Source organism: Poromitra crassiceps, assembly GCF_964638095.1.
Source record: "Poromitra crassiceps genome assembly, chromosome: 9".
NCBI classification, from domain to species: domain Eukaryota; kingdom Metazoa; phylum Chordata; class Actinopteri; order Beryciformes; family Melamphaidae; genus Poromitra; species Poromitra crassiceps.
Window position 1 is genome coordinate 52,837,217 of NC_139630.1, and position 21,961 is coordinate 52,859,177.

Here is a 21,961-nt window from a genome sequence, read left to right on the forward strand (position 1 = left end):
ATGTCTAAAGTCCAGAAGCTGAGAGCGGCGGTGAAGCGGCGACTAGCTGCGGCTGCTGAGAGAACGATAGCGAGTGAGTACGAGGAGGAAGCTACTCTTTCAAAACAGCAGATCGACCGAGAAGAAAAGCTGCTGGACGCTCTTTTAAATCCAGAAGTGCGCTTACACAGATCAGGTAGGTGACATGTAAATGTTGTTTCACATTACTCACACAGTTGGTGTCATGAGATATCCCTGTTGTGAGCCAATGCAAAGCAGTGCAGACCATGTGCGTCACAATTCTTTAAATATTGGGTGTTGTGTGTAGCCTACTGTAGTTGTGATTGAAATGTAGGCCTATTTGCCTCCACTTGATTATCAAAATGTCTCAATGGCTGGACAATAGATCGATAGATAGGCTATTATATTTTGATATTGTGATATGTCATGAGACTATCTTAGATTAGATTTTGGATGTGATGATATGGCATAAGTGTTGTCTTTACCTGGTTTTAAAGGCTTCATTACAGTAAAGTGATGTAATTTTCTGAATTTGTATAGGCTACCAGACTGTTATAGCTGTTCTATCATTTGCCTTTACAATTTATTCTATCTACAATACTGGTAATTATTTGTTAAAAAAAACAAATCCATTCAGTCCATATTGCCCAGCCCTACATGTGGCTTTGACTTACAACTGAACAATTATTACCTCACTTCATATAAAATACTGAGATAATGTCAATTGCCATTCATCATCACTGGACAGGGTCTGTCAATAACGCCCAAAAGCCTGCTTTATCGTATGTTTCACTCTAAATGGGACGATAATTCACAAGATGAACATCATGTTGTATTGAAGAAGACTATGATCAAATCATTAGGAAAGTGTTTACTGAGGTAATACATCAAATGAGAAGTAGGGTCCTTTCCCCATTGACTTCCATACAATTGGACTTTTTGCAGCCAGTGGAGGCACCTCCTGCAGGCAATTAGGAATCCACATTGGCTTACTTTTTCAGCCATGGAGGTTGCCCCTTGGATCCACCCCCAACCCCATTGGTGATACCTATGGGTCTTGTTAAAATTATGAAGTAACGGTTACAGTAAAATACTTTGCACACAGCGTCAGTTTTTTCGTCCGAAATTGACGCACGAAAAAAAAAAAATACAACCTCATTTGTGTCAATCATCATTGGCACACCGAGTCCGACATTTACGTCAGTTTTCGGACGAGGTTCGATTTTCTGCATTTTTCCGCATCCATGAAAAGCGTTCTGACAGTTTTTTGACCACCCAGAGCCGCCGTAGTGTTGCTATTCACAATGAAAAATGGCGTCTGAGAAGTTAACTCATTCAGGGCCAAAGACGTCTTTGACGTGTTATCAGGAATAGCCCAGAGGGCCAATGACGTGTTTGACGTGTTTTTGTTTTTATTAGTACAGCGCGTAGTTCAAACACTTCCCCAGCCTGTGACATGTTATCAGGTCCCTGGCATCTAAGGCAAGCCGACAACACATGAACAAACACATACCGCAGCTGTTGTTTTGAAATTGAGCAGGAGGAAAAACAGAAAACGGATAAACGCTTCCTTGTGCAGACAGGAGAAACGCCATTGAAACGCCCCTCGGCGCGCTGCACGAGCTGGTCGCCTTCCTGTGTGCCAGCCGGGAGAAAACGGGAGAAAGTAATCCAGAGATGTGTTTGATCATCGGAGGAATGAGGAAATGATCGATCAGTTTGACGGGTAATCCAGAGGGCGGTGAGGACGTGTTGAATAGCCGAGGGGAAAACGGGAACGATCAAATAGCAGGGAGGATAGGACAGGGAGACATGGACGAAGACGGGTGGACCAGAACAAAACAAAATAAACACACGAACAGCTAACAAGGCAGAAGCGGCAGTCACAGCAGCAGACGCCAGCAGTACTCAGACCCGGAAACAACGTAACGAAGATAAAAGGGGGATCGTGTGTGTGTGTGTGTGTGTGTCTGTCTGTCTGTCTGTCGGTGTGTCTGTCTGTCTGTCTGTCTGTCGGTGTGTTGGTGTGTCTGTCTGTCTGTCTGTGTGTCTGTCTGCACACTCACTCACACTGAGTAAACTGTATTGTTGAATGTAAAAAAAAAAGCACTTCATGTCTATATATATATATATATTTTTGTCATTTGTGTCATAACGAATAATATTTACATGTCTGATGTCAATACAGTTCAAAATAAAAGAATTGAGAGCGAGTTCTGCGTGAGATTGTGCCCTTTACAAAAATTGCCTTTTCTCCTGTTTATCTTCTCAGGGAGACCTTTTGGGTGAAAACAGGGTGTATATAAATGGCTATAAGTAGAGTACAGAACATGCTAAAAGCTAACTTTTTTTTTCCTGGTGAACCCAGAGATCTACATCTTCATTTTGAGGTATTGCAAATCACTTTGGTGCTAATAGATAATTTACTGTGGGTCTTGAAAGATGACCAACAATTATGAAAATCTTTGGCCTGTGCTAAATATTGGCAGTCCTAAACTGGCCATGAATGAGTTAATTCACTTCGTCTCCCAGCACAAAGCCTTTTATGACAAAGCAGGAATACAGAGATTCGGAATTAAAAGACAGACATGTGCCGGGTGATTGCAGACCAGCTTGGAGTGTGTGTGTGTGTGTGTGTGTGTGTGTGTGTGTGTGTGTGTGTGTGTGTGTGTGTGTGTGTGTGTGTGTGTGTGTGTGTGTGTGTGTGTGTGTGTGTGTGTGTGTGTGTGTGTGTGTGTGTGTGTGTGTGTGTGTGTGTGTGTGTGTGTGTGTGAGAGAGAGAGAGAGAGAGAGAGCCACACAGACACACTGCCAGCCGCTGTTCTGGATCAACAGGATCGCGTTAGTTTTCTTTTCGTTGCTAATTTTTGCAATGAATATTGGATAATTAACGCATCGGACTCAGTGTGCAAGGTATCTGTGCATGACATTTTTTTTCCCGGATGACGGGAAAAAAAACGCAGCAAACAATTCGGACTCTGTGTGCAAAGACTTTAAGACGTTTAGGTAGACTTCCAATCACAGTTTTTCTTAATTTGTGTATGTCTGTATTCCAGCCATACTATCAGCCCTCCAAGAGATTCGCCCTGAGCAGCAGGAGTGGAGCTCCCGTCTGGAACAGGAGGATGCAGAGCCCCCACACATTAAGGAGGAACAGAAGGAACTCTGGACCAGTCAGGAGGGAGAGCAGCTTCAGGAGGACCTAGAGCCCCCACACATTAAAGAGGAACAGGAGGAACTCTGGACCAGTCAGGAGGGAGAGCAGCTTCAGGAATACCCAGAGCCCCCAGACATTAATGTGGAACAGGAGGAACTCTGGACCAGTCAGGAGGGAGAGCAGCTTCAGGAGGGCCCAGAGCCCCCACACATTAAAGAGGAACAGGAGCAACTCTGTACCAGTCAGGAGGGAGAACAGCTTCAGGAGGACCCAGAGCCCCCACACATTAAAGTGGAACAGGAGGAACTCTGGACCAGTCAGGAGGGAGAGCAGCTTCAGGAGGGCCCAGAGTCCCCGCACATTAAAGAGGAACAGGAGGTACTCTGGACCAGTCAGGAAGGAGAGCAACTTCAAGGGCCAGAGAAGGCCCATATCACCCAGTTCCCATTCACTACTGTCCCCGTGAAGAGTGAAGATGATGAAGAGAAACATCAGTCCTCACAGCTTCATCAAAGCCAAACTGAGGAGAAGAGAGAGGCAGAGCCTCTAGCCAGCGGCTCAACTGAACAGATGAAAACAGAAGCTGATGAAGAGGACAGTAGAATATCAGAACCAGCCAGGAACTTATATCTTATATCCTTATATCCAGCTAGTCATTCACAACCAACTAGTGATGACAAGACTTCAGACTCTTCTGAGACTGAACAATTTGTTTGCTCAGTCTGTGGTAAAGGTTTTGCTTATAAACACACCTTGAAGAGACACATGGTAGTCCACACAGGAGATACGCCATTTAAATGCTCAGTCTGTGGCAAAAGGTTTGGTTGTAAAGCACACTTACAGAAACACATGGTAGTCCACACAGGGGAGAAGCTATTTAAATGCCCAGTCTGTGGTAAAAGTTATAGTCAACCTGGATGCTTGACGAGACACATGGTAGTCCACACAGGAGAGAAGCCATTTAAATGCTCAGTCTGTGGTAAAAGTTATAGTCAACCTGGATGCTTGACGAGACACATGGTAGTCCACACAGGAGAGAAGCAATTTAAATGCTCAGTCTGTGGTAAAAGCTTTGGTCGTAAAGGAGCCTTGCAGAGACACATGGTAGTCCACACAGGAGAGAAGCAATTTAAATGCTCAGTCTGTGGTCAAAGTTATAGTCAATCTGGATGCTTGAAGAGACACATGGTAGTCCACACAGGAGAGAAGCCATTTAAATGCTCAGTCTGCCCAGCTAGTCATTCACAACCAACTAGTGATGACAAGACTTCAGACTCTTCTGAGACTGAACAATTTGTTTGCTCAGTCTGTGGTAAAGGTTTTGCTTATAAACACACCTTGAAGACACACATGGTAGTCCACACAGGAGATACGCCATTTAAATGCTCAGTCTGTGGCAAAAGGTTTGGTTGTAAAGCACACTTACAGAAACACATGGTAGTCCACACAGGGGAGAAGCTATTTAAATGCCCAGTCTGTGGTAAAAGTTATAGTCAACCTGGATGCTTGACGAGACACATGGTAGTCCACACAGGAGAGAAGCCATTTAAATGCTCAGTCTGTGGTAAAAGTTATAGTCAACCTGGATGCTTGACGAGACACATGGTAGTCCACACAGGAGAGAAGCAATTTAAATGCTCAGTCTGTGGTAAAAGCTTTGGTCGTAAAGGAGCCTTGCAGAGACACATGGTAGTCCACACAGGAGAGAAGCAATTTAAATGCTCAGTCTGTGGTCAAAGTTATAGTCAATCTGGATGCTTGAAGAGACACATGGTAGTCCACACAGGAGAGAAGCCATTTAAATGCTCAGTCTGTGGTCAAAGTTATAGTCAACCTAGATGCTTGAAGAGACACATGGTAGTCCACACAGGAGAGAAGCCATTTAAATGCTCAGTCTGTGGTAAAAGCTTTGGTTTTAAAGGAGACTTGCAGAGACACATGGTAGTCCACACAGGAGAGAAGCAATTTAAATGCTCATTTTGTGGTAAAAGCTTTGGTCGTAAAGCAGACTTGCAGAGACACATGAGAGGCTTCTTAACATGCAGTGGAATCCGTATTATAACCTGCACCTAGCCGGTTGGCCTGCATGTTAAACAACAATTAGCCGGCCTACACGAACAACCGCGACTCCGTATCTTATCTACCTCGACCACCGGTATAAGATCCGCTTCCACGCAAGCGCTGGTCATGTTAAACAGTGGAACGATATGATCCGCATATGTCCGTAGTGGGCTGGTGTCGCTCTTCGTGACTCACTTCACCGTTCGCTAGTTTATTAATTAATTAATCGTTCAGGCAATCGCTTATCAACGAGCAAACTCACGGTTTCCTCAAGTGTTGCAAAAACGGCTTGAATTGTTAAGTGGGGGCTAGAATGACCGTGCTTTCCGAGGTGAGGGCTGGCTTGACTGCAGTTGCAGGCAGCCAGGTCCAGTGCATCAGGAGGGACGCTGCTGCGCTGCTTGCTTGCTCCCATGTCAGAAAAAGCCTAACGTTTGTGGGAGATTCAAGTTGTCGCACTTATTACTTTTAGCTAACGCTACGTTGTTTTTTCATCAAGGCAATGTCCAGAAGATATGGGTTCATGAGTTTCTGCAAATGCAGATAGATAGGCTACAGTAGGAGCATGCATGCATGATGTCTGTTTCAATAACGAAAGCGTCCTTTACCGAGAATGACGTGCCGACCAATTAAATATTCTTGCTGCGAAATCGGCCTCTTAATGACAACACTGGAATAAATAAGATCGACTACGACTATAGAGGCTATAAAGAATGGACTATAGAGAAATAAATGGATTCAAAACGTTTATTTAGGAAACATAGGCTATCAAGCTTTTGTGGGGAGAAATACATTTAAAACTAGTCAGATATGACTAGTTGCCACTTGTAAAATAAATCACCCACAGTGATTGACGACGGTGCGACCACTATTTTGACTGCCTCATAGCTAAAGCTGTTTCCTATCACATTTCTTGTGATAGGAAACAAGAAATGTGTTGTTTCCCACTGGCAGAAAAAACGGCTCATATCCGGTTGTTTCTTAACAAAGACCCCTCATGTTTAGAAAGACAAAACCTGAAAATATCCTGCTCTCTCTAGCTGGACATGATCCGGAGTTCATGTTTAATGGTAGTCTACACAGGAGATAAGCGATTTAAATGGCAATGCTCAGTCTGGTAAAAGTTTTGGTCTCAAACAAAATATGAAGAAACACATGACGATCCACACAGGAAAGTAACCACTTCATTGTCGTCTGTAGTCAATTATATACAGTAATATATGTGTATTAATTGTATAATGTAATTCTGTTCTATGGTTGATTGTTGATTAGTTAGATCTTGGTAGGCTCATTATCTGGAAGAGCAGTTTTGTTGTTTATTATTGGAGAGTTTTCCCTATACCTGTCTGCTGCCTGCCCTGCCCTGCCTTGCCTGTGGTGTCTCACATGTTACACAGTAAGCCAATCAGAACAGAGGGTCGTTAATATTAATGAGCCTTAAAGAATGATGGGAATGTGTAAACATCATTGGTAAACATGGAGTCATGTGTGTTTTTGTTACATGACAACACCATTGACTGTAATATAGGTCAGTGGAAACAGTTTGTAATGGATCTCAAGATAAAATAGAACAGTGGAGAGTGTAGAATATGTGGCTTTTAAGTTTACACGTGGAAATTCAAAAACGTTTTAGCGATAAAGGACATTTTGAGAGACACATGAGACACCCCATTGTTTAACCTGTTGGAAAAGTTTAATAAAAAAAAGTTGGTGAACACAGAATGCTCTTTCCCATTCAAATCAAGGTCCCTAAATGGTTGGAGCAGCGGCATATGTATGTGTAGCCTACTGTTGCCAAACCAGTGCAAGACGCAGAGGTGAGAGGTTTTGCAGCAAGAACCAAAGAAGTCGAAAACTGCCTTTGCAGCCAAAATGAAGTGTAAGCATGCTCCACTAGGTAGAGCTGTTTTACAGTTTTACAAGCTGCTGCTGTCTTTAAGTCAATCAAAGGTTTTTGACATCTGTTCACAGTCATCGGAAGAAGAAAAAGCGTCACACCAAAAGACACGATGAAACGAAAGTGAAGTTGCCAAAAATATTTTATTTATTGCATAAATGACAAGAGGCAACTCACCCCTTTTTCTAAAAAAAAATGTTCCCGGTGGCATGTTTTCAGCTAGGGAAGAAAGCTCCAATAAAGGGTGTGGTCGATGGAGTGTCACATAAAGTGGAGGCATGGAGGTTTGAGGAGTATGAAGGAGTTATAGAAAGCTTTAGAATGAAAAGGTTTGATGAAGTAAGCGAGGAAAAATATGAGACGAAATCTGTCATGCAACACTTTGATATGGAGTATTTACCGGATATGGTATTTTTGGATCATGTATCATACCCAGCAGTGAGGCAGTTTGTTCCTAAGCCACTTCAATGTAAAAACTGGAAGTTTGGTCTGTGTGTAGAAGTGAGGTTGTTGTATGTGGTAAATGTGGGGAGAAGGAACATAAGGTGTGCGACTTGGAAGGAGCGAGAGTGTCTTCATTGCAAATGGAATCATGCAGCATGGGAGGAGAAATTGTCCAAAGTGAGTAAAGGAGACAGATAGTACAGGGAGATCTAGGAGGAGACCTAGGCGTGAGGATGTGAGACAGGAAAATAGAGAGGTCAAATCAGCCAGGAAGCATGACAAATGTTGTTTTTGTAAAGAGCAAGTGAAGTTTCTGGCCTTTTTGGCTATGGTAACTGTAGTGCTGGAGTGGAAAAGTTGACACAATTGTGGATGCAGCAATGACATTTCTGGGTGTTGTGCTGTGCATGGGGTTTCTGGAAATGACGTGCAAGTTGTTGAGAGAAGCTTTTTCTATCAAACAGCTGAGTAGAGTAGTAGAGAGTTGCAGTAGAATGGAAGTGGGTGGGTCTTTTATTTTATTTTTCGGTTCAGTTCAATTCAAATCCAATAGTTGGCGGTAATGCAATGCGTTGGATGCCAACTGCCGCTAAACATCAATGAAGAAGACATTGTCACGTTGCGCAAGATGGCGGCCAAGCAAGCTTGCAGATGTTTTTTTTTCCTTTCAAAGCTAGTTTACAACTTGAATTGACTAACATAAGTCTCTGTAGGCTATGTATGGGACGGGTGATACTCATACTACTATCACGGATATATAAACTGGAGCCGTTTACGTCTGAGGAAGAAGAATGGCCTTCTCCCTCATGGACTCAGAATGGTTTAGCTGAAGCTAACGTTAGCTCGAGCTAGTGGATTGAACCGTCACCGTGTCCTGCATTGCCTGTTTCGTCACGTCCGGGTCAGAGGTCTCTCGACGTGGTTTCCGGTACTTTAGTGGGCATTTCAGATGCTGGATCGCGGCTTTGTGAAAGTGGAACTAATGTATACATCTAGATGTGTCAATACCGTATGTGGAATTTCATATGAATATGTGCATGGTAACATGTCAAATTACTTTAGGAAAGTGACTTTGATGACAGAAAGCCATAAGACGTGCTTGGGCGACGAGAGTTACTGATCTTTAAAGTTGCTAGCTTGCTAGCTAGCTAACGCTAGCTTTGTCTAAAACACAACAAGGCCAGCTAGGTGGCAATAATGCAGCAAAATGGGACTCAGCGACCACTACAAGCCACTCGCTTTGTTGACTATTACTGGCTTGCTAACCACTGGCTTGCTAACCAGCACAGCCGCAGAGTGAGCTTCCAGTTAAGACGCCAGCGGTAGCGTCCTTTCCCCGACTCTGGTAAATCAAAGACACAACTAAAATAAATTATTTCAACGGTATGTTGCTAGAAAGAAGTTCGACTTAACGTTTTCGCCGTTAAACTACACGGAAACATGACATGATCATTGTAGCAGACAGTGTTTGAAGCACAATTTCAACAGGAGTTTTGTAAAAATATTGTCCGTTGCAGGACACGCTTCCGTTAGCTTTGTCTAAAACACAACAAGGCCAGCAGGTGGCAATAATGCAGCAAAATGGGCCTCAGCGACCACTACAAGCCACTCTCTTTGTTGACTATTACTGGCTTGCTAACCAGCACAGCCGCAGAGTGAGCTGTCCGTAACAGGACAAGAGCAGCTTCCCGTTAAGACGCCAGCGGTAGCGTCCTTTCCCCGACTCTGGTAAATCAAAGACACAACTAAAATAAATTATTTCAACGGTATGTTGCTAGAAAGAAGTTCGACTTAACGTTTTCGCCATTAAACTACACGGAAACATGACATGATCATTGTAGCAGTGTTTGAAGCACAATTTTAACAGAAGTTTTGTAAAAAATATTGTCCGATGCAGGACACGCTTCCGTGTTAGTTGAGGAGGAAAAGTTGTTGTCACTGTGTGACAATGTCTAAAGTCCAGAAGCTGAGAGCGGCGGTGAAGCGGCGACTAGCTGCGGCTGCTGAGAGAACGATAGCGAGTGAGTACGAGGAGGAAGCTACTCTTTCAAAACAGCAGATCGACCGAGAAGAAAAGCTGCTGGACGCTCTTTTAAATCCAGAAGTGCGCTTACACAGATCAGGTTGGTGACATGTAAATGTTGTTTCACATTACTCACACAGTTGGTGTCATGAGATATCCCTGTTGTGAGCCAATGCAAAGCAGTGCAGACCATGTGCGTCACCATTCTTTAAATATTGGGTGTTGTGTGTAGCCCACTGTAGTTGTGATTGAAATGTAGGCCTATTTGCCTCCACTTGATTATCAAAATGTCTCAATGGCTGGACAATAGATCGATAGATAGGCTATTATATTTTGATATTGTGATATGTCATGAGACTATCTTAGATTAGATTTTGGATGTGATGATATGGCATAAGTGCTGTCTTTACCTGGTTTTAAAGGCTTCATTACAGTAAAGTGATGTAATTTTCTGAATTTTTATAGGCTACCAGACTGTTATAGCTGTTCTATCATTTGCCTTTACAATTTATTCTATCTACAATACTGGTAATTATTTGTTAAAAAAACAAATCCATTCAGTCCATATTGCCCAGCCCTACATGTGGCTTTGACTTACAACTGAACAATTACCTCACTTCATATAAAATACTGAGATAATGTCAATTGCCATTCATCATCACTGGACAGGGTCTGTCAATCACGCCCAAAAGCCTGCTTTATCGTATGTTTCACTCTAAATGGGACGCTAATTCACAAGATGAACATCATGTTGTATTGAAGAAGACTATGATCAAATCATTAGGAAAGTGTTTACTGAGGTAATACATCAAATGAGAAGTAGGGTCATTTCCCCATTGACTTCCATACAATTGGACTTTTTGCAGCCAGTGGAGGCACCTCCTGCTGGCCATTAGAAATCCACATTGGCTTAATTTTTCATCAATCATCATTGACACACCGAGTCCGACAATTACGTCCGTCATTTAAGTTTTCGGACAAGGTTCGATTTTCTGCGTTTTTCCGCATCCATGAAAAGCGTTTTGACAGTTGTTTGACCACCCAGAGCCGCCGTAGTGTTGCTATTCACAATGAAAAATGGCATCTGAGAAGTTAATTCACTTCGTCTCCCAGCACAAAGCATTTTATGACAAAGCAGGAATACAGAGATTCGGAATTAAAAGACAAGTTCAAGTTCTTTATTAGTGTCCCGAAAGGGCAAATTGGTTTACAGCAGGCAGTAGTGCAGGCAAACAAAACAACAACAGACATGTGACTGACAACATAGCATGGGACAACCTAACTTGGGCAAGACAGAATGTGCCGGGTGATTGCAGACCAGCTTGGAATGCGGGACTGTGTGTGTGTGTGTGTGTGGGGGCGGTGTGTGAGTGAGAGAGAGAGAGAGAGCCACACAGACACACTGCCAGCCGCTGTTCGGGATCAATAGGATTGTGGTAGTTTTATTTTCGTTGCGAATTTTCGCAACTAATATTGGATAATTAACGCATCGGACTCAGTGTGCAAGGTATCTGTGCGTGACATTTTTTCCGGATGACAGATTAGAAAAACGCAGCGAACAATTTGGACTCTGTGTGCTAAGACGTTTAGGTAGACTTCCAATCACAGTTTTTCTTAATTTGTGTATGTCTGTATTCCAGCCGTACTATCAGCCCTCCAAGAGATTCGCCCTGAGCAGCAGGAGTGGAGCTCCGGTCTGGAACAGGAGGATGCAGAGCCCCCACACATTAAGGAGGAACAGAAGGAACTCTGGACCAGTCAGGAGGGAGAGCAGCTTCAGGAGGACCCAGAGCCCCCACACATTAAAGAGGAACAGGAGGAACTCTGGATCAGTCAGGAGGGAGAGCAGCTTCAGGAGGACCTAGAGCCCCCACACATTAAAGAGGAACAGGAAGAACTCTGGGCCAGTCAGGAGGGAGAGCAGCTTCAGGAGGACCTAGAGCCCCCACACATTAAGGAGGGAGAGCAGCTTCAGGAGGACCTAGAGCCCCCACACATTAAAGAGGAACAGGAAGAACTCTGGGCCAGTCAGGAGGGAGAGCAGCTTCAGGAGGACCTAGAGCCCCCACACATTAAAGTGGAACAGGAGGTACTCTGGATCAGTCAGGAAGGAGAGCAACTTCAAGGGCCAGAGGAGGCCCATATCACCCAGTTCCCATTCACTACTGTCCCTGTGAAGAGGGAAGATGATGAAGAGAAACATCAGTCCTCACAGCTTCATCAAAGCGACACTGAGGAGAACAGAGAGGCAGAGCCTCTAGCCAGCAGCTCAACTGAACAGATGAAAACAGAAGCTGATGGAGAACACTGTGGAGCATCAGAACCAGCCACTGCTGGCAAGACTTCAGACTCTTCTGAGACTGAAGACAGTGATGATTGGACAGAAACTGGTCAACCTCAGTCTCTCTTAGACTCACAGAAAAACTGTGAAGTTTTTGGGAATGAACACTTTAGTTGTTCAGTTTGTGGTAAAAGATTTGATAGTAAAAGAGACTTGAACAGACACATGGTAGTCCACACAGGAGAGAAGCAATTTAAATGCTCAGACTGTGGTAAAAGTTATAGTCAAAATGCATGCTTGAATACACACAACATGGTAGTCCACACAGGAGATACACAATTTAAATGCTCAGACTGTGGCAAAAGGTTTGGTTGTAAAGCACACTTACAGACACACATGGTAGTCCACACAGGAGAGAAGCAATTTAAATGCTCAGTCTGTGGTAAAAGCTTTGGTCGTAAAGGAGACTTACAGACACACATGGTAGTCCACACAGGAGAGAAGCAATTTAAATGCCCAGTCTGTGGTAAAAGTTATAGTCAACCTGGATGCTTGAAGAGACACATGGTGGTAGTCCACACAGGAGAGAAGCAATTTAAATGCTCAGTCTGTGGTAAAAGCTTTGGTCGTAAAGGAGACATGCAGAGACACATGCTAGTCCACACAGTAGAGAAGCCATTTAAATGCTCAGTCTGTGGTAAAAGCTTTAGTCGTAAAGGAGACTTGCAGAGACACTTGCTAGTCCACACAGGAGAGAAGCCATTTAAATGCTCAGTCTGTGGTCAAAGTTATAGTCAATCTGGATGCTTGAAGAGACACATGGTAGTCCACACAGGAGAGAAGCCATTTAAATGCTCAGTCTGTGGTCAAAGTTATAGTCAACCTGGATGCTTGAAGAGACACATGGTAGTCCACACAGGGGAATTTAAATGCTCAGTCTGTGGTAAAAGCTTTTGTTGTAAAAGAGACTTGCAGAGACACATGGTAGTCCACACAGGAGAGAAGCCATTTAAATGCTCATTTTGTGGTAAAAGCTTTGGTCGTAAAGCAGACTTGCAGAGACACATGAGAGGCTTCTTAACATGCAGTGGAATCCGTATTATAACCTGCACCTAGCCGGTTGGCCTGCATGTTAAACAACAATTAGCCGGCCTACGCGCACTCCCGCGACTCCGTATCTTATCTACCTCGACCACCGGTATAAGATCCGCTTCCACGCAAGCGCTGGTCATGTTAAACAGTGGAACGATATGATCCGCATATGTCCGTAGTGGGCGGGTGTGGCTCTTCGTGACTCAAAGCAGACTTGCAGAGACACATGGTAGTCCACACAGGAGATAAGCGATTTAAATGGCAATGCTCAGTCTGTGGTAAAAGTTTTGGTCTCAAACAAAATATGAAGAAACACATGACAATCCACACAGGAAAGTAACCACTTCTTTGTCGTCTGTAGTCAATTATATCCACTTGAAAACCCCAATGACATGCTTCATACTGCTGTTGGCTAGGGTAGGTAACTGGTGATTTGTGTCTTGTTTATTAGTTTGTTAGCCTGTTAGCTTGTTTTATTCTGGATTGGGCTTCTAAATGTGTTTTTTCCTCTGATTTTGGCACAAGGGATAGTAACATCTTGTCCTGTGTATTAATTAATACAGTAATATATGTATATTAAGTAATATAGTGTATTAATTGTATAATTCTGTTCTATGGTTGATTGTTGATTAGTTAGGCTCATTATCTGGAAGAGCAGTTTTGTTGTTTATTATTGGAGAGTTTTCCCTATACCTGTCTGCTGCCTGCCCTGCCCTGCCTTGCCTGTGGTGTCTCACATGTTACACAGTAAGCCAATCAGAACAGAGGGTCGTTAATATTAATGAGCCTTAAAGAATGATGGGAATGTGTAAACATGATTGGTAAACATGGAGTCATGTGTGTTTTTGTTACATGACAACACCATTGACTGTAATATAGGTCAGTGGAAACCATTTGTAATGGATCTCAAGATAAAATAGAACAGTGGAGAGTGTAGAATATGTGGCTTTTAAGTTTACACGTGGAAATTCAAAAACGTTTTAGCGATAAAGGACATTTTGAGAGACACATGAGACACCCCATTGTTTAACCTGTTGGAAAAGTTTAATAAAAAAAAAGTTGGTGAACACAGAATGCTCTTTCCCATTCAAATCAAGGTCCCTGAATGGTTGGAGCAGCGGCATATGTATGTGTAGCCTACTGTTGCCAAACCAGTGCAAGACGCAGAGGTGAGAGGTTTTGCAGCAAGAACCAAAGAAGTCGAAAACTGCCTTTGCAGCCAAAATGAAGTGTAAGCATGCTCCACTAGGTAGAGCTGTTTTACAGTTTTACAAGCTGCTGCTGTCTTTAAGTCAATCAAAGGTTTTTGACATCTGTTCACAGTCATCGGAAGTGATTATAGTTGAGTTTATCAGTTGTAATGTCTGTTGCTGTTTGAAGTGATCAAATAGTAACATTACCACTTTTTCTTCTTTATTTGCACTTTTCTTTTTTACCGGGTCTCAGATTCATAAAACCAATAATAACAATAATCTGTACAAAGTATGCAATATAACAGAAACAAGAGAAAGGAAACAAAACTGCAGTAGAAAATTAAAAAAGAAAACAAGAGCAATCCAAATTAAAATGTGATGTGATGTGAGGTGTAAGTGTGATGTATGTGGACCAGTGTTGGGCAAGTTACTTTCCAAATGTAATATACTACATATTACTAGTTACTTTTATTTGAAAGTAATAAGTTACTTTACAATATTACTGTCTGTGTAGAGTTACTCGTTACATATTACACTACTTTTGCATTAGGCTACTTTAACAAAAAATATAAAATAACAGCAGTAGCAAAATGACATCGCCGCACCGGGACCATGCCGAAAAATAATTTCAACCATCTTGAAGTCAGTGTAAACCGTGATTGTATGATGATTGTATCTTTATTTAAATCTGTGCTTTGATTTAAAAAAAAACAATTTGTAACTTGTGTTACTTGACAAAGTAACTGGTATAATATTACTGAAAACCTATTGGTAATAAGTTATATTACTGCTAAAAGTAATATATTACATGTAATAATATTACTTTTGTAATGAGTTACCCCCAACACTGATGTGGACTATGTGTGACTCGTCATCAGAGATGTAAATGAGATGATGCATCTTGAGGAGATAGCGAGAAAGAAGCACAATTGTTGACAATGCACAATCTTTGACATAATGTCTATCTGGGAGGATACAGGTCTAGAATGCTCCCTGTCATTTGCAGTGTTCCACAAGGGTCGGTTCTCTGTCCCATCCTGGTTACCTACCTTCAGTGGTTCCCAACCTGAGGGGAGGATGGTAGGAAAACATCATCTTGGCCACACAAAATCATGTTTTAACTTTCTTCTAATTTTTTGCTTTAGCCTATTTCTTGTGGATTTCTGTATTTTAAAATTGTATGTCAAGTGGAAAAAGAACAGTCCTAGGCACTAGGCACTGGGCTTACGCAAGGCCTGGCCTATGGAGTCATAATTCCATAGAAGTAGTTGTAGGCTACTAACCTGACTCTGCCAGACGTGGGCAGCAGTAGGCTACGAAAACCAACCCACATTCCGCAATTTTATGGCACATGTTCTTAGAAAACACAACGTAACCTCAGCGGATAAGTTGTCTCCTCCCTAGACCGACAGCAGCAGGACTGTTATGTAAGATCAAGTCTGCCGGAGCAAACTCAACAAGCGGGCATCTGCTCTGCGTTACTGCAGGCAGCGGTCATGGCATTTCTGTCTGTGCTCACGCCGCTTTTCGTGGCCATCCTGTGCATGGTGATTGGCCTGATATTTATCAATTCACGCAAGACGGGCGCGGTACCACGGCCAGAACCTAAAGGCGCGTCGAGAGCGGAGTCCAGACCTTGGGTGGACCAGGATTTGCAAGACGATACCGAAGTCACCACAAGAGACGGTAAGATTGAGAAGCTGAATGTGCAATTACAGGCAGTAGGCTACTTTCTTTGGCATAATATGGTAACACCTCTGGTATTGTCTTTAGGGATCCTAATTTTGTAGCCCAATTAGCCTACTGATGGCATTTTCATTGTTTACCCTCAAAAACAAAATTAGGCCATATTACAAATACTTTGATAACTATAGCAGGCAATTTGTGCTAATTTGGTAATTGACCTATAGGCTACCCCAAACAGAAAACAGCAGCCACTAGACCATGGTAAAGTAATTCTGGTGAAATATCCTATCTGAAACTATATTCAAATAATTGAAGCAGTGGCCAGCCTCTATATTTTACAGGCCATTGTAAGGTAGGATAATATTGTAAAAATGACAATGATGTTACTATTTCTTATTCTGAAACGACTTGCCTATCATGGAAGCAGCGGCCACTACATTTTACAGGCCTCTGAAGAGATGTCAATTCATGGTGTCACAGCAGCAAATCAGGACAATGGGCAATATAGGGCTATATAAATAATATAATATAATACATTAGCACACACACACACACACACACACATATATATATATATATATATATATATAGTATACAATTATAAGGTATGTGGTGTTGAGCATTTAGAAAAGTGTGTATTATTGTCACGGTCTATGGTTACACCCACCTCCGGTTCCCCGTAAGCTGTCAGTCAATTGCTCCATTTTCTTCGCAGAAATTTAGTCCACAGGGTATAAGAGGCATTAGGAGGTTGGATGTTACTGGAAAGTCACTGGAAAGGTGTTGTTGAGGTGAAAGTGTTGATTGTCTCCCTCCACTGGTGTGTGTCAATAGCGCACTGCAAGCTCCTCACTTGTTCTGGGTGAGAAGAGAACTTGTCCCTCCTGTCCTGTTGAACTTTGCCCAATAAGCTGCAACTTTTTCCCCTCACCCAGGATGTCGTGGGAGGGGTTAGCTATTGTTATCAGTGTGATTTTTAATGTACCGGTAGTCTTATGCCAGTTGAAGAGTACTGCAGTTTAAAGTTCACCTGTTAAAAATGGAGTTGTTCTGTTCTGTGCTAGCTGTGCCCTTAGTTCGCCTAAGCGGAATGTGTAATTCCTAACAGAAATCTGAACATATTTTGATTCTTGGCATGTTCGTTGTTCATCTAAACCACTTTGTTAATGATTTTATGAATCGAGTTGAATCATTTGATCTTGTTCAGTCAGTAAGTGGTTATATGATCGTGGTCATAGCCTACTACTCTTTGAGGAACTTACTGGTCTTTCTCAGTCTTGTGGGTTATCTCTGATCTCCTAACCCATGTTTCCTGCAGGTCTCTCAGGTCTACTGACCTAAGGCTTTCAGCCTTTCCACAGTCTAAGCTTAAAGGGGAACTTGCTTTTTTCTGTTGTGGCACTTTCAAGTGAACTTGACCTTAAACTTGAACTTGTCTGTCATCATTTTAGAGGATGATGATTGGGTGGACAGCAACGAGGAGGAGGAGCTTTCCCATGTGCCCTACTCACCTACTCGTTACCCTGTGGAGAGGATGCTGGAGAGATCCCAGGATTTCTACAGTCTGATGAACGAGCGCAGGTCTGTTCGCTTCATCAGCTCAGAGGCGGTTCCACGGGACGTCATTGATAACGTCATCCGCACTGCAGGTAAGTGGTGTTGGCGGTAGCAGCAGCAGTGTAAGTAGTACTCACTACTACTACTACTACTACTACTAAATACTGTAGGCTATATGGTGACATGAACTGAATTAATTAACCGGGACTGGAGAAGCCTTTTCCATTTCAAAACTATCATCCTATAATCCTATAATAAGAATGCCACGTCTCTGTCTGTGAGTGAGTGAGTGAGTGAGTGAGTGAGGGAGTGAGTGAGTGAGTGAGTGAGTGAGTGAGTGAGTGAGTGAGTGAGTGAGTGAGTGAGTGAGTGAGCGAGCGAGCAAAATTGTGTTCGGCCACAGCTATGCCATTTTACGTGCGATCGCACTGAATCTTTCGGGAATTGTAAAGAACACCCCTGGGTCACCCCGGGTGACCCAACAGAGCCGGATTTTTGAATGGGGTAATTAGGGCCGACTAAATGTGCAAAAATGACTTATTAGTGGCCAAAATGAATCATCCCCATGGAGAGCTCCACGTGTTACCTACTGATGGAGCGCACCTGAGTGGAGAAGCACATGTGGGCGGAGTTGGAATCACCCAGGAAGTTGACTATGAAAACCCTCTGGGAAGAGAGAGGAGGCGCTGCATGCCAACAACTCAGTGAGCGAGGCCTGACTCAACCTTTTCAAGTAACCAAAGTACAAGGCAGAGTCAAGTCAAGTCTCAAGTCTTCTCTTCATGCACCAAGTCAAGAGAATTTGAGACTCGAGTTCCCACGTCTACTGAAATTTCAGTCATGTGCCCCTTCTCTCTCTCTCTCTCTCTCTCTCTCTCTCTCTCTCTCTCTCTCTCTCTCTCTCTCTCTCTCTCCGACAGGCACCGCCCCCAGTGGAGCACACACTGAGCCCTGGACGTTTGTGGTGGTGTCAGACCCAGAGAGCAAGCACCAGATCAGACTGATAGTGGAGGAGGAGGAGGAGGTGAACTACCGCCAGAGGATGGGAGATAAATGGGTCAACGATTTAGCCAGGTTAAGGTGAGCACCTACACGTTTATAATACTGTACTTGTGAGGAATTTCAGTGACAACATTCGTTCCCTAACACTAACATTCTATTCACTAGCGAGGACCACGCCACAACAATATATCGTTTAAAGGTTTAATGAAGATTGAAATGTGTATGTGTTGAAGTGTAAGTGAAGGTGCATGAGGAATGATGTCATTGGTTGTCATCTAGCTGGTCTGGGAGGATGTGCAGAAGACCGGGCGGAGGGAGACTCAGAGTGGGGGTTCCATCTCAGGCGTGTTCCTGCCTGAGCTGATTCTGTCTCAGGTGTATTTCTGCCCAAGCTGATTAGAGACCCCCCCAGACGGAACCTAGATGAGACACAGAGAGAGGCGTGGGAGAGGTATGCACCAGAGTGAATTAGGGATAAGATAGGAAGATGCATGGAAGAGGGGAAGGGAGGGTGGGTCGAGAGATCTGAGACAAACAGGAGGGCAGAATGGGTTTGACATAAGTAAGCTTGTCAGGTGATTAGAGGAGCGGTTAGAGGAGTGGTTAGTGGTTAGAGGAGTGGTTGAGGCATGGCCCTGCTCCTGAACCTAAGTTAACACATGAACTAAACCTAAACCCTGATTCAAACCAGGTGGCAAGTTCGGGGTTGGACAATGGGTTCGACAGATGAAGCCGCCGAAGTGATACTAAAAGCTGTAGTTCCGTGAATGACCATTTGAGGCTGGCTCCAAAAGGGAGTCATTTCCCATTCAGCCCCATGTTAAAATGCCCAACTTTACAACAGGATTAAACATGTTTACTGCCTGGTTTAAGTTGAAGGGGTAAGATTATGCACATCATGCAGGTGCAAGGATAGCAGCAAAAGCTAATAATAATAATAATAATTATTATTATTATTATTATTATTATTATTATTATTATTATTATTATTAATAATATTATTATTATTATTATTATTATTATTATTATCAATGAAAGCACACTTAATCCATGCCACAGAATCTAATGAAAACAGACGTTTATTCCAAGATTGGATGTTCATCAAGGTCAAAAGCCTGGTTCAAAACATGGTTTTGGTCTACTTATAGACGGTTTTAACTTGACAACAAAAACATTCTAAATTGAACCCCCGCTCACTTCCTGTTGCAGTGTTTGCTATGGACATAAAAGAAAAAAAAACATTCAAGTGCAGGACTGACCATTCCGTGAAAACCGTCAAGACGGTTTTAACTTGACAACAAAAACATTCTAAATTGAACCCCCGCTCACTTCCTGTTGCAGTGTTTGCTATGGACATAAAAGAAAAAAAAACATTCAAGTGCAGGACTGACCATTCCGTGAAAACCGTCTATACAGCTGAGCAGCGAAAACAAAAGTAACGATGTCGAGTGAATATTTCTGCAGTTTGCCGAATGCTGAGAAAAAGGAAGTGCTGTGGGGTTGCGCTCTGGTGAAAACCGTCTATAGGTAATCTCACCTTTCATAACAACTGTACAACTCACCCATTTCGAGTAAAATAGGCGATAGAAACGACTATGTTGTGGGTGTGATTGACAGGTCGCCTGTCCAGTGATTGCGCAGCTTGCCGATCATGGATCAATAGCAATAGCTGCGGCTCTGGGAAACGCCTGATCTCGTGCCGTCTCGCGTGAACTACGCAAGAACCCCAAGATGGCGACGGCCACACTAGGCTTCAAAACGGGAGTCCAGAAACCAATGGGTGATGTCACGCTGGCTCCGTCCATATTTTTTATACAGTCTATGATTTAAAACCATGCCTCTTCCCTTTGTCGCCCCCTGCTTTCTCCTCCAGGACCAACTGGATTAAAGAATACTTGGATGTTGCACCATACCTGCTCCTCATCTTCAAGCAGACCTATGGGATTCTACCTAATGGCAAGAAAAAGACTCACTACTACAATGAAATCAGCGTCTCCATATCCTGTGGAATCCTGTTGGCTGCATTACAGGTTAAGGGACACATCACACGCACTCACTGAACCACAGAACAATCCATCTTTATTTTCTCTCAGTCATAATGGTCATGAAACTGTGTTTGTCTCATAGCGACTGAATTTGTGCTCATTCTGCCCATCAGAACGTGGGTCTTGTTACCGTGACGTCGACGCCCCTCAACTGTGGCCCCCAGCTCAGGCTCCTCCTCAAACGGCCAGCCAATGAGAAGCTGCTGATGCTACTTCCTGTCGGTTACCCCGCCTCTGATGCCACCGTGCCTGACTTGAAACGCAAGCCCCTGGATGACATTATTGTGCATGTATGATGTAATCAATGTGCAATGAAGAAAAAGCCTGAATAAAAATATGATTTCTGGTCACAGCCTTCAAAGTAAAACTAATTGACAAACATTATTTCAATGTGTTTATGCTTTTATTTTGAAGGTAAAATAGCCCAACTTCTCTGGTCTCATTCTAGGTGTCTCTAGCTGGCTTGACAGTTTAGGAATGGGCAGACAAGTACACTCCCAAAGAGTTTCTGTATGTATATATATATGTATATATACGTATATATATGGTAAATGGTCTGCATTTATATAGCGCTTTTATCCAAAGCGCTTTACAATGAGTAGATAGTCTACATTCACCCATTCATACACAGGGTGCCTACACACCATCGGGAGCAAGGAGGGTTAAGTGTCTTGCCCAAGGACACAGCGACAGCAGCTGGGAGGGAGCGGGGATCGAACCGCCAACCCTTGCGTCATTGGCCGACCCGCTCTACCTCCTGAGCTAAAGCCGCCATATATATATATTATACGATATATATATATACATGGGAGCATGTGGGCAATGTTTTTGTTTGTTTAATGTTCTGTCCCACTGATGATGTCATCAGTGATGTCATAAAGTCCCAGAAGTGATGTCATCATTGATGTCACTTGAGCAATTGTGCATTGTGAGATCACTGATGATGTCATAGGCATTGTGACATCATCTGTGATGTCATAAGAGCAATTGTGATGTCATCAGTGATGCTAAGTTGTGACATCATCAGTGATGTCATAAGAGCAAGTGAGCCTGCACAGTGGGTGAGCTGCAGGGCGGGCGAGGGAGCAAGTGAGCTGCAGGGCACAGCTCGGCCGGGCCGTGCCGTGCGGGCCGTGCTCGTGGTCAGATATTTATATAATTGGGTAATATTTGGTGTGATAATCAGAATGCTATATCATTGTAACCTTAAAACATGTATTCATAAAACTGAACACAGGGTTATAGTTTAGATAAAGAGCCAACTTACTAAGAAGATTTCGGGTTTGGGCCGGGCTCGGGCCCATAAATGCAGCCATTGGGACGGGAGACGGGCCAGGCCGGGCCCAAACAGAACGAGCTCGGGGTCGGGTCGGGCTTGTTTTTCTGGGCCCGATCTAAGCCCTAGCCTTATGGCTTATAAGACTCAGTCCTTCCAGCAGTGACTGGGGTTCAAATCCGACCTGCAGTCCTTTGCTGCATGCCCCCCCCCCCACCCCCGCTCTTTCTCTCATGCCTTCCTGTCT

General features: G+C 43.3%; 2 protein-coding genes across 2 annotated transcripts; both read left to right on the forward strand.

Moving 5' to 3' along the window:
- Positions 1 to 15,218, forward strand: LOC310782394 (uncharacterized protein; the record flags this gene model as incomplete). Its single annotated transcript, XM_083643058.1, has 5 exons — positions 1 to 175; positions 3,057 to 3,173; positions 9,518 to 9,682; positions 11,223 to 11,891; positions 15,166 to 15,218. The coding sequence occupies 5 exons, from the start codon at positions 1 to 3 to the stop codon at positions 15,216 to 15,218; spliced, it is 1,179 nt and encodes a 392-aa protein (XP_083499184.1).
- Positions 15,219 to 15,644: 426 nt separating this feature from the next.
- iyd (iodotyrosine deiodinase) lies at positions 15,645 to 20,734 on the forward strand (the record flags this gene model as incomplete). Its single annotated transcript, XM_083643576.1, has 5 exons — positions 15,645 to 15,834; positions 17,286 to 17,483; positions 18,312 to 18,471; positions 20,267 to 20,423; positions 20,552 to 20,734. 5 exons carry the CDS (start codon positions 15,645 to 15,647, stop codon positions 20,732 to 20,734), a joined length of 888 nt encoding a protein of 295 aa, XP_083499702.1.
- Positions 20,735 to 21,961: the final 1,227 nt, after the last annotated feature.